General features: G+C 40.8%; 1 protein-coding gene across 1 annotated transcript; it reads right to left on the bottom strand.

The window, feature by feature from the left end:
- Positions 1 to 9,438: 9,438 nt before the first annotated feature.
- On the bottom strand, positions 9,439 to 12,588 carry LOC115985615. The gene is made up of 6 exons (XM_031108541.1): positions 11,636 to 12,588; positions 11,400 to 11,542; positions 10,633 to 11,306; positions 10,212 to 10,536; positions 9,916 to 10,097; positions 9,439 to 9,678 (listed from the first exon to the last, which is right to left on the bottom strand). The coding sequence occupies exons 1-6, from the start codon at positions 12,586 to 12,588 to the stop codon at positions 9,439 to 9,441; spliced, it is 2,517 nt and encodes an 838-aa protein (XP_030964401.1).
- Positions 12,589 to 13,184: the final 596 nt, after the last annotated feature.

Raw genomic sequence — 13,184 nt, 5'->3', positions numbered from 1 at the left:
ACTAACCACCTGTGTACTAGGATGCCCAGTATGTCTAGCAACATCCCTCTTGGGTCAGTTGTTACTATACCTCTCCGACTTGAAATCTCTTCAATCAGGAGGAGCAATCTTTGCCTTCCCCTTCCCTTGTTGCTAATCCTTCTTGACCCGTTTGTGCTCATCACTAATCCATAAGTTGGCACATGCTTCGCGTAGGTTTCATTGTTAAGGACTTTCTCAAATCATGTTCAGTAGGGAGGCCAACTTTAAATGACCTTATTGCTACGTCTTCAAAATCTCCATCTATCTCATTAAACATTTCCCAGTTACTATTCGAGTAAATTTTCAGGGTATCATCCTTTCTCATTACCATAGATAACAAGGAATCTAAAGGACGAGGAACCCTACTACATGTAACAAATCAGGCCCTAAAAGCCTTAATGAGCTCATCAAAAGAGTTAATTGAGCCCTCATCCAGCTCATCAAACCACCTCATTGCAACAAGTCCCAAGCTAGAGGGAAAAACCCTGCACATCAAAGCTTCATTCCTAGAGTGAACAACCATCCTCTGATTGAAATGACTGAAATGCTCCACTAGGTCGATCCTCCCATTATAAATAGTAAAAGTGGGCTGTGTAAACTAGCAAAGGAGTTTAGCCTTATCAATTTTGCATGTAAATGGTGATTTGGAAATTTGATGAAAAGCTTTACTCATCATGTCATTCCCCATGCTCCTAGGGGTCGGGCTTTTATCCTTCTTCTTGTGATATCGCTCCTCCCTATCCAACTGTGAAGATAGAGAAAAAGATTCACTAAGGGGTGTTCTAGACCTTGGTCTGTAACTGATATCTCCACTTGAATCAGTTCCAGAGCTAAAAGGGGATGCCTCTCATTGTTTACGATGTAGTTTTCTGTGCAAATGGTCTATCTCGAATCTAAGGTTCCAAGTTTCCTCCCCATGTGAGACATGGCTTCCAATTCTAGAGTGACTCTTGCTAGTATGAGTTGTATGTACATTAGGAGTCCTGTTAAACTCATGATCTCTCCTTCTTTCAAGATTAACAAACTGATCTTGACGTTGTGATCCCACAGATTCTTCTCTGTTTAGTCTTGAACCCACCATGGCTGGTTAAAACTGTAAATGCTTCCCTGTTTCCCACAGATGGCACCAATTGTAGGGACGTGAAATGAACTCAAGCCCACCAAGAACAATGGACAATGGCCCACTAAGCCCAAAACAATGTATTTGTAAGAGAATGGGTCGATCCAAGGAACAACTCTACAAGAAAAGTGGACCACAATTGATAGGACTCAAGACAGTAAGATTAAAGACACAGATTAATAGAAATAACTCTCCTCAGTCAAGTCCGGGGGTGAGATGTTCTTATATTCAACCTAAGTTTATGTGAATACACTATGTTCTCCTTTTGTTTTTCCTTTTTTTTTAGATCCTCCCCATTTCATGGTGATCACTTCCTTATATAGTTCTGCTCCACTTCATCCCAGCCTTCCACCTGTTGGTTTAGTGGAAAATCCCTTGGATGCTTGTCACATCAAGACCTCCTGGAAGCTTTGTAGGTAGCTATTAGTTGAGTTACCACTGTTCAAGTATCATTTCTCCATAAATACGATTAGTTCATTTGATGCAGTGCATTTAATGTGGTGGTGGCAACCTTTTTCCCAGATATTTCGTCTTTTAGGGTTGACTGAGTTTTCTGCTACTTTCTTTGAAGCTTATCCTTCCATAACGGTTACCTCCCTAAAGCCCTCCCGAGGTGGCCCAACTCCTCGAAAATTAGAACTGACCCATTATTCTTTTCCTTTGTCGTCAACCCATTGATCTAGGCCTAACAATCCCATTGACCATCCTCAAGCTTCTGCTCGTCCTAGGGCATGGCCCATAGCCCAACATGCCTGCTAGGACCTCCTATCCCCACACAATATTTTATTAAGATTATATCTCTTCCTTCAATTGAAAAACTCAAATTCTCTTTCTTTATTTATTATTTTAATGAATTGTTTATATTATTTTAAATGAAGTGATAAAAAAATAGAATATTTGATATCGAATCTATTGTAAAGTGAGGTGGTAAAATAAATAAAGTAGCTTTTTGAGGTGCTAAAAGCTAAAATTTTTAGCACCACCACTGTGAATGCTCTAACTTTAACCCAAAAAAAAAAAAAAAAAACATTATTTTGTTTTTGTCTTTGTCTTTGTTAGTAAATGACTATATCTTAATGTATTTAAAAATAACGATTTTGTATATCTATAATTTTTTAATACTATATGGATGCCTATTTGAAGTTTTTTATTTTTTATTTTCTTTATACTCCGGCTCCCGCTAGCTTAAAATTTTAAGTCCTTTCTTGGTTGTGATTTTTTTATTTTTTATTTTTATTATGCGTCTTTGTAGATTTGAATTTTGATTTAAATTATAGAGCATGTTATTTGTAAAACCTCTTCTTTTTTTTTTTTTTTTTAATAAATATGTTCATTAAATAAATTATGATTAATTGATTAATGATCAATGTGATTGACCAGAATTTAATATTAATTTATTGTTATTTATTATTAAATAAAAATTTAAATGATTAATCATGTTATTTTATTTATTTTTTATATACATTATGGTAGCATGGTTGAGATTTCTATGAAAACTACTGATTGAATAAATGCTAAAAGAAATATAGAGGTCATAGATACCGCCAAAATATTTTGATATATTGGATTACATCTTCTTTTTATATCCTTCATGCTTGTAAAAATTTTAGAAAATTAAAGATCAATAGTTATTTCATCAATAAATTATTTAAATTGCAAGTTTTTGTAGTTTAAAATTATGCATAAAATATAAGCTTATAGATAATGTAGTAAATGATATCTGATTGACACAAAATTTGACATGTGTATTAAGAGCATAAAGAACATACAATTCAATGGTTAGATTTTTAAAACATGTAGTAATATTAATTTTATTGAATAAGGTTGTAACCTTAGGCTATAACCAATTTTATAGCTAAACTTTGTCCTATATATTTTCCCATTGTAATTTTGGTTTTTTTTTTTTTCACTTTTTTTCCAGAACATGAAAAATTTATGAAATTTCACAATTTAGTCCATACACGAAAACTAAACCAAAAAAAAAAAAAAAATGAAGAAAGGTACCTTGGTTGACACAAAAGCAAAAGATGTAGCCACCATAAAGTATTTTCAAATCCATTCCTATGGATATGACTTTAAGCATTTGATACATTATATGAACTTACATTAAGAGGTGCTTATAAAGGCTAGTTTAGAGTTAAGGATTCTTGTATCTAATTTTTTTTCTACAGGACCAAAAAAATAAAAACAAAAATCCATAGTCTAGTTGTTAAATAAGAGAGTCAAGATAAGGTAAGAATTTAGATGAAAATTTCTCTATGGTTTAAAATTATGAGACACAATACTTAAAATTATTGTGGGAATATCAATTTAAAAAAAAAATTATTGTGCGAATATCCATTGAAATAAAAATTTCCAATTGGACTCCTCATTTTGATTATAAAAAAGGAAAAAAAAAAAATTCTAAGCAATATATATCATTGTAATATTAATTTTGGTTTACTTTTAGTTTGTTTTGTTTCACATTTTTTTTAGAATAGGAAAAGTTTATGAAATTTTACAACATAGTCCTCACGAGAAAACTAAACCCAAAAAAATAAAACAAAATAGAGTCATGGTTGACACAAGCAAAGATGTAGCCAACATAAAGCATTTCCAAATCCATTCCTTGGCATCCAAATAAAACAATTTTTCTTTAATTGAACAATGACCAAAAGAGAGTGCTTATTTACTCAATTGGTATGCAATGGAAATTGAAAACACTCATAAAAGCCTCTCCCTTGGGCTTGTTCACATAGATTTACGGCATCATTGAAAACTCATTTTGAATCTAATTATATATGAAAACAACAACTAGCTTTCATTTTCATGTGTATTGCAGCATCCTATGGAGCAGGGTATCCCAATTAATAATAACTAGTATGTAGCCTATAGGGTCGGTCTTTGGGGCCCAAGCCCAACAAGTAAGTGATTCTGGCCTAAAGAACCCTAGACAATGAATTTGTAGAGAGCGGGCTACAGAACTAGAGCTGGACGAAGTGAACGTTAGTTAATTGTATGTCATGCAGCAGTTTGAACGTAAGAATATCTCCTTAAAGTCCACAGGATACTCGGTCCGAGGAGACGGATGGGTGCACCTCTGGTTCTGATCCAAGACTATTGCCTTCCTCTCTCTTTCTATATCCTTTTTGTTTTCCAATTTCCGATCCCTTCTTCATGGGGATTTCCTTCTCTTATATAGCCTCCTTTGATATCGCTCTGAATCAATAAGGTGGATGGCCTGGCTTCGGTGGGCTATCGAAACGGTTGATGGCCTGCAAGGAAGAAAACGCGATCAAAGAGGAGACCGGAGAAGACTGGTCGAACCCCCTCCGATGGAGAAGTTAGTCTCGTAGAGAAGGAAGTTCCAAGTATTTTGGAAAAATGTCTGAGAGAAAATCTTACCATTGTCGGGTTCAGACCGGTCCCTTATATAGGGAGCCTGGGACGGTTATTTGTCCAATAACCTCCCTAGGATTTGTGGAAACCAACAACTCCGGAGTTAACTACCTTAACGAATATAAAACTGTAACCGCTAATGGAAGTTAACTTATGGGAAGGGTTTGTTGAGATTGTTGCGGGTTTAGTCGAAAGTCTAAGTGTTGAGCTTTCGTCCGTCTGGTGTAGGACGGTTTAGTCGTCCAAGGATATCTAACGATTGCTCATGGACGAACCTAATGGACGATCATGTCGTCCATGGGAGACTTTAATTTATGGAGTGGTGCTATTATTCATGGACGTTTCTCCTTCTTCTGGATAAACTCTTGAATCAACCTGCGCTGTAGGCTCTGGACGATCCATTTGGACGATCTAGAGATGGATTATTTTCCAATTCTCTATCAGTTGCCCCTTTGTTCGAAGGGTCGTCCAGGACATTGTCGTGATTTTAGCAAAATTTCGCTTTTTCGTACTCCACGTGTCGCGAAACTGTTGGTTGGCCAGTCGTGTCGATCTCGTTTCCCAAAGGGATTGCCACGTGTCAATCTCTGAGTGGCGAGTGTTGTTTCGTTGACCCTGTTGCTGGGGCCTATAAATAGCGCATTCTCTTTCATGCCCCTCACTTTTTTCCTCATTCTCTCTTCTGCCAACTCGTCCAAGATTCTCGTCTAGCTCTCGTCCTAGTTTCATCAGGTATTTCCTCTTTTTTTTTTCTTTTTTTTTTCTTTTTAGGCTCTCATTTTAAGTCCTCTACATTTCAAACATGTCTTCATCTTCTAGTTTAGAGAGAGAGATAGACGACTACCAGGACGGCTCTGAGAGTGAAGGTAGTGTAGATAGTTCGTCCTGTAGTGATTCCTCAGACGAGCATTACTCGTCTGGGGTTCCTGGCATTCCCTTAGAGGAATTTCAGGAACAACGACATAGGGCAGCTTCTGGATCTAGGGCTAGTTCGTCCAGACAGCCGTCTAGTCCTCCTCAAGACGAGGAAGAGGACGAAGAAGATGTAATCTATAGTTGTGCCCCAGAGGTAGCATCCACCTTAGACGGTGCTAAGTTAAAAACTCATGTAGATAGATATCAAATCCCTAAAGAGCTTAACCCTCATCTACCCAAGGTTGGAGAATGGTGTTGTTCCCCTTCCTCTGGCTTAGGGGTATATGCTTCTTATCTTTTAGCTGGCCTTAGGTTTCCCCTAAACTCTTTCTGCAGAGACCTCTTCCAAAGGTTGGGTATTGGGCCTAACTAGCTCAATCCCAATGGTTGGAGGACGATTGTTGCCATGCAAGTATTATGGCGTGAGGCATTGGGAGGGGACCGTCCAATTACAGTGGACGAGTTCCTTTACTGCTATAAGCCCTCAGAGATAAAAAATCTGCTGGGTTCTACCAGTTCTCGTCCAGAGGTTCATATTACAGTTTAATAACGGGTCGTAGTTCGTCTGACCGGCTTTGGAAAAAAGAATTTTTTATTATTTCTAGAAATTGGGCTGGGGACCCAGCTAATGTGGGTATTCCCCTCTTCCCACCTTTTACCAGCCCTCTAGGTCGTCTTCGTCCTGAGGGTATGTTTTTCTTTCCATTTTATCCTGTTTTTCCTTTAAAATTTTTTTTCTGTCACTCGTCTAACCTTTTATCTTGGTGATGCAGTTGTCGTTCGTCCACACTTGGATAAGTTTTTCTTGGACCGGATAGAAGTGGTTCGCACCTTTTCAGGAAGGACTTTCCACGACTTAGTTACCCTTAGTCGTCTAGCTACTTGGGGACTTGGTCGAGTCCCAACTGCTGAGAACTTAAGTCACGAAGAGCTCACTCGTCGAAGTAAGTGTCGTCCATTATACTTTGCTATTGCAGCTCTCCTTTCTTTTTTATTTATCTATTTATATATATACATATATATATATATATATATATATTTTTAATTAATTTTCCTCGTCATAGGGATAAGCACGATGAGGGAAAACGAAGAGAAAACAGTGGCTAGCGGGGACGAGGATGTTGCTGCCCCTACTGCTAAAGTGGCTTCCGTCCAGGCTGGGAAGAGGAAGTCTAAATCAATCTCGAGTATTGTGGATCTGGACGACCTCCCCAGTTGTCGTGGCCACAAGAAACAAAAGTCAAGGACTTCCCTTCCAAAGGTTCCTAAGTTCGTACCACCAACAGTGAACTTGGACGAGCCTGTGGTGGACGTGGAGCCCATCCAAATGGTTCATTCTGTCCAGTCTGATCCTCCCCCTCCCAAAACTTCTCACAAGCCTAGCCCGTTCGAGTCCTCTGATCGTCCCTCTAATTTGGTTCTGGACGAGGGTTATGCATGGAGGACGTTCAAAGGGATCGTCACTGAACATGAAGTTAACGAATGTTACAACATGTCAGTGAAGGAGTTTGAGCTTTCTGGCATCCATGACCTTTTCAAGGTAAGTCTCTTCCTCGTCCTTGTGTGTAAACATTTAATTTTGAATGAAATGTCTAACTCCTTTTCGTCCAAATGCAGGCTATGTCAAAGTTTTATACAGCGACCTGCCAGGCCAAGGAGCTTGCTTTAGATGCTAAGACAGCCAAGGATAAGGCTAAGGAGCTGGGTCATGAAGTTTTGCTCAAGAAGGGGGAGGTCATTAGGTTGACAGAGGATTTTAATCATCTGCTGGGAAGCGAGACGAAGCTGAAGAACGAAGTGGAGGAGCTCAAAGCTGACAACTTAGAGAAGGATACCCGCATCGTCCATCTCGAGGGACAAGTTTCAGAGCTTACCTCGTCCTTGGAGAAGGCACGTGAGGAAGCAATTGCTGCCTTTAAGAAGTCTGACGAGTATAAGAATCGTCTAGACAGTCATTATGCAGCTGGGTATGAAGACTTCCGTGCTGATGCCAAAGAGGCGTATCCTGATTTGGACTTCAACTCCTTCAAGCTTCCTCTTGCTACAGAAAGTTCCATGTTGCAGACGAGTTCTGAGGACGTCAACATCATGGACGACGCTAACACTGAAGTCACACAGGACGACCCTAAGGCTAGTTTGCCTAAGTAACTTGCAATTTAAAATTTGTTTACTTTTATCTGGAAGTGCCCGTTGTTTTGGGCTTTGTTTCTGTTTTTTATTTATTTTATTCTAGTTCATAGAAGTACAGTTGTCTCATCCTAGATTGTGGACGAGTTTTATATACAATTACATTTTCAAAACTAAAGGGGTTTTTTGGACGTTGGTCGTCCACCCTTTTAATTTCATGAAAGAAATGAATACTTCTATTTTTATCTTCTATTGTGTTTGAATACATACCTTTCCAGCTTTATGCATGAATTTTATTTTATTTTTTCATATCATCAGTGTGGTTCGTCCATCCAGGAATTCAGTTTACCTCGTCTTGAGCATGGGAGTGAATTTTTATTACATCACCAAGATAGAGTAAATTGATTCCTTTTGGCTAGATTTTTCATCATTCCAAAATTATGGACGATCATTTTGTCGTCCTTGATGATTAGACTTTTTAGCAATTTCTCGTCCAATGTAATGGATTGTTAAGCTAGTTTTGAAGTCTTTGCTCGTCCGTGTCTCGGACGAACACTTCTGGGAATTCATCTCGTCTTGAGGTCTAGACGAGTATGCCCTTAACTTAGTTTTCATCTCGTCCTATGTTCTGGACGGATGAAACTTGCTTTATTTTTAGCTTAGGTTTCATCTCGTCCTATGTTCTGGACGGATGGACCTTAGCTTCATTTTTAGGTTAGGTTTCATCTCGTCCTATGTTCTGGACGGATGGACCTTAGTTTCATTTTCAGTTTAGGTTTCATCTCGTCTCTTGCTTTGGACGGATATACCTTTTCATCTTTCCTTTGGAGGAAGGCTTATGGACGATATATCCTCGCGTCCAAGGATTTCATTTGTCCATGCTTGCTTTCTTTTTTGCGGATCAATCTGAATGAACATATAAGGATTCCAATAATATACTTGAAAACACAATATATATATATATATATATATATATATTTGAAAATCCAAACTTATGTAAACATTCGTCCACAGGCATGACACATGCTCATGAGCTAGTGCCTTATTGAATTAAAAATACAAACCAACTCATCCATGAATAGCACAAAAGTGAAAACACTAATGTACTTTCTAGGGGATTATTAAAATACTTAAAAACACTCGATAGTAGTAAACACTTCTGCTCGTCCAGATATCTCGTCCAAGGACACTGGTGAAGAGTCAGCACTTATTGATGGTACTTCCTGAGGTGCTCAACATTCCAAGGGTGTTCCAGCCTTCGCCCATCCAAAGCTTCCAAATAGTAGGATCCTTGCCTTTTGCAGTTGATAACCCTATAAGGTCCTTCCCAATTTGGGCCAAGTTTCCCGTAGGCCGGGTTTCTTGTTGCTAAGGTAACCCTCTTCAAGACGAGATCCCCGATGTTGAAACGCCTAGGCTTCACCATAGCGTCATATTGTCTTGCCATGAGATTTTTGTACCTCGCTATCCTCTGTTCTGCATCCATTCTGACCTCGTCCATAAGGTCAAGGTTAAGACGGAGCTGTTCCTCGTTTTCTTCAGTTTGATACTTCCTCACCCTGTGGCTCGTCATGTGTACCTCTGCTGGTATAACTGCCTCACTTCCGTAGGCTAGTTTAAAAGGAGTTTCTCCTGTTGGAGTTCTCGCTGTCGTTCTATAAGCCCATAAAACACCTGGTAATTCATCCGGCCATATTCCCTTTGCCCCTTCGAGCCGAGTCTTGATGATCTTCAGCAAGGATCGGTTCGCTACTTCTGCTTGGCCATTGGCCTGTGGGTGGGAGGGTGAGGAGTAATGGTTCTTCATTCCAAGCTGTTCACAAAATTCCCTGAAAGGTGTGTTGTCAAACTGTCGTCCATTGTCAGACACTAGTACTCTAGGTACTCCGAATCTGCATACAATATTCTTCCAGACGAAGTTCTTGACATTCTGCTGCGTAATTTTGGCTAAGGGTTCGGCTTCCACCCATTTTGTGAAGTAATCTATTCCCACCACCAGAAACTTCATTTGCCGAGTTCCAGTCGGAAAGGGCCCTAAAATGTCTAGTCCCCATTGCGCGAAAGGCTAAGGGGCCATCATTGGCGTGAGATATTCTGCTGGCTGTCTGGGAATGTTGCTGAAGCATTGACATTGATCACATACTTTGACATATGCTTTAGCATCAGCCTGGATGGTTGGCCAATAGAATCCGCTACGGATGACTTTATGGACGAGTGATCTGGCTCCCGAATGGTTCCCGCATGCTCCTTCGTGAACCTCCCTCAACATGTAATTTGCCTCGTTCAGAGCCAAACATCTTAAGAGAGGCTGGGAAAAACCTCTCTTGTATAACACCTCGTCCATAAGCACATACCTGGCTGACTTGACCCTGAGCTTCCAGAAGCCTTCCGTCCTTTAAGTACGACACTATTGGGGTCATCCAATTTCCTTCTCCCTCTATTTGCATCAGTTCTGGAAGGTCTATACTTGGCATGTAGTGTACATCATCCATTTCATCCAACGCCTCATTCGCAGATGCTTCCTTCGCCAGAGTATCTGCCTCCACATTCTCTTCCCTTGGGATTTGAACAAAATCTGCTTTTTTGAATTTCTTCACAAGGCGTACTACCTTCCTTAGATATTTCTTCATTCTATCTTCCTTGGCTTCACATGTCCCATTCACTTGGCCTATGACCAATTGAGAGTCTCCCAGGACAAGTATTGAGTCTGCTTCTGAGTCTGCTTCTACAGATTTGGCCAGTTCCAACCCCTTTAAAAGGGCTTCATACTCCACTTCATTGTTAGTAGTCTGGTATTGCAAACGGGCCTTGTATTTCAATTTGTCCCCTTCTAGCGACTGCAAAACAACTCCTATTCCTCCAGCATATAATGTAGACGATCCATCTACATGGATGACCCATTTGTTGTACTCTCCTTCCCCCAGGTCTTCGTAACTTGGAGTGAACTCTGCGATGAAATCTGCTAGGGCTTGAGCCTTTATTGCATTTCTCGGTTGGTACCGAATGTCGAATTCACTAAGTTCAACTGCTCACTGAATCAGTCGTCCTGCGGCTTCCAGCTTGTTCATTGCCTTCTTAAGCGGGTGGTCCGTTATGACATTGATGATATGAACTTGGAAGTAATGTCTTAACTTCCTAGAAGCCGTTATCAGTGCAAAAGCCAATTTCTCCATGAGCGGATACCTTCCCTCTGCTCCTCTAAGTGCCCGGCTAGTGTAGTACACCGGTTTTTGTATTTTCCCCTCTTCTCTGATTAAAGCTGAACTTACGGCGTGTGGGGACACCGCTAAGTATAGGTACAGTTCTTCTCCTTGCACGGATGGACTTAATAATGGGGCAGTTGTGAGATAATCCTTCAGGTCTTGGAAGGCCCTTTGGCATTCGTCCGTCCATTCAAATGCCTTCCTGAGGACTTTAAAGAAAGGTAAACACTTATCTGTGGCTTTCGAAACAAACCTGTTCAAAGCGGCAACTCGTCCTGTGAGGGATTGTACTTCCTTGATACTCTTCGGTGGCTCCATGTTCAATATAGCCTGGATCTTGTCCGGATTTGCCTCAATTCCTCTTTGCGAGACCATGAACCCCAGAAACTTTCCCGACGATACTCCGAATGCACACTTACTTGGGTTCAACTTCATCTTATATCGCCGAAGTGTTTCAAAGGTTTCCTGTAGGTCGTCTAGATGGCTTCCCTCGTCTATGCTCTTCACAAGCATGTCGTCGACATAAACCTCCACATTCCGTCCTATTTGTGGACGAAACATGTGATTCACTAACCTTTGATAAGTTGCCCCTGCGTTCTTCAAACCGAAGGGCATTACTTTGTAGCAAAACAAACCTTGGTTGGTAATGAAGGAAGTTTTTTCCTGATCAGCTTCATCCATCTTGATCTGATTATATCCTGAGAAGGCGTCCATGAAGCTCAGCAACTGATGTCCAGCAGTAGAATCCACCAATTGATCAATGCGTGACAGAGGATAACTATCCTTGAGACATGCTTTGTTCAAGTCAGTGAAGTCTACGCACATTCTCCACTTTCCATTAGCTTTCTTCACCATCACCACATTGGCTAACCAATCCGGGTAATAGACTTCTTTAATGAACTGTGCCGTGGTCAGTTTCTGAACCTCTTCCTTGATCACCTTATCCCGCTCAGGAGCGAATACCCTCTTCTTCTGATGAACAGGCTTGAAAAAGGGGTACACATTCAACCGATGGGTGATTACACTCGGGTCGATTCCTGGCATGTCGTCATGACTCCATGCAAAAACGTCGATACTCTTTCTCAGGAACTGGATGAGGTCTTTTCTCGCCTTCTTCTTTATACCCGTTCCAATTCTGGTGAATTTCTCGGGATCATCTTCTTGCAAAAGAACATCTTCCAATACTTTCGTGGGCTCTGCAACAACTCTTCTCTCCTCAATGCTCATTGTCTGCACCTGTTCGTCCAAAGCCATCATGGCTAAGTAACATTCTCTAGCTGCCAACTGATCTCCTTGTGCTTGTCCTATCCTGTACTCCGTAGGGAATTTGACTGATAGATGGTAGGTAGAGGTTATCGCCTTCCAACTGTTAAGAGTGGGTCTTCCAATAATGGCATTGTATGAAGAGGCACAGTCTACCACGAGGAAATTGACTTCCCTGGTTATCTGTTGTGGGTATGACCCTACCACAACTGGTAATGTAATGGTACCCACGGGCTGTACTTTCATTCCTCCAAATCCTATTAGTGGCGAGCAGACTGGACGAAGTTGATCTCGTCCAAGCCTCATCTGTTGGAAGGCGGGGTAATACAATGTGTCTGCCGAGCTTCCATTGTTAACTAGTACTCTCTTGGTTGTATAATCTGCAATAAGCAGTGTAATGACGATCGCGTCGTCATGCGGGTGATGGATTCTCTCAGCATCTTCATCAGTGAAGGAAATGGTTTGCTCGTCCATTGAGCTCGTCCTTGGTGATCGTCCAGTGAGCTGGACGTTTTGTAATGCTTTGAGATACGTCTTCTTCGACTTGGAAGATTGCCCCATCGAGTTCCCTCAGACGATAATCCTTATCTCTCCTAGTGGGGGTCGGGATGATTCCTCTATTTTGCCTTTCAACTTCTCATCTTTACGATCCCTTCCAACGAAGTGCCTCAACTTTCCTTGTCTGATAAGGTTCTCAATTTGCTGTTTCAGGTCGTAACACTCATCCGTGTCGTGCCCATGGTCCCTGTAAAAGCGACAATATTTGTTCTTATTGCGCTTATTGGGATCCCCTTTCATCTTCTCTGGCCATTTCAAGGAAGTATCGTCTTTGATTTGCATGAGCACCTGATCAAGTGGAGCGTTCAGAGGCGTATAGTTTTGACTTCTTCCCAAGGGACCTGTCTTCCTGCTATCTCGTTCCTTCTTATCTTTCGTCCGTCCCTTCTTTGGACGAGGGGCTTGTTCTGAATGTCGAGCTGGGTGCACTTCCATCCTTTCAGCTCTTTTCCTCTTCTTGGCTATGATTGCATCTTCTGCATTCATGAAGTTCTGAGCCGAATGGACGAGCTCGGCCATGGTTTGAGGCTCCTTCTCATATAGCTTGTGGATGAATAAATCCGAATTAATCCCGTTGTGGAAGGCTACCAGTAGAAGCT

Source organism: Quercus lobata, chromosome 4, assembly GCF_001633185.2.
Source record: "Quercus lobata isolate SW786 chromosome 4, ValleyOak3.0 Primary Assembly, whole genome shotgun sequence".
NCBI lineage: Eukaryota > Viridiplantae > Streptophyta > Magnoliopsida > Fagales > Fagaceae > Quercus > Quercus lobata.
Note: the sequence above shows the minus strand (reverse complement) of the source record. Positions and strands in the feature narration are given on the sequence as shown.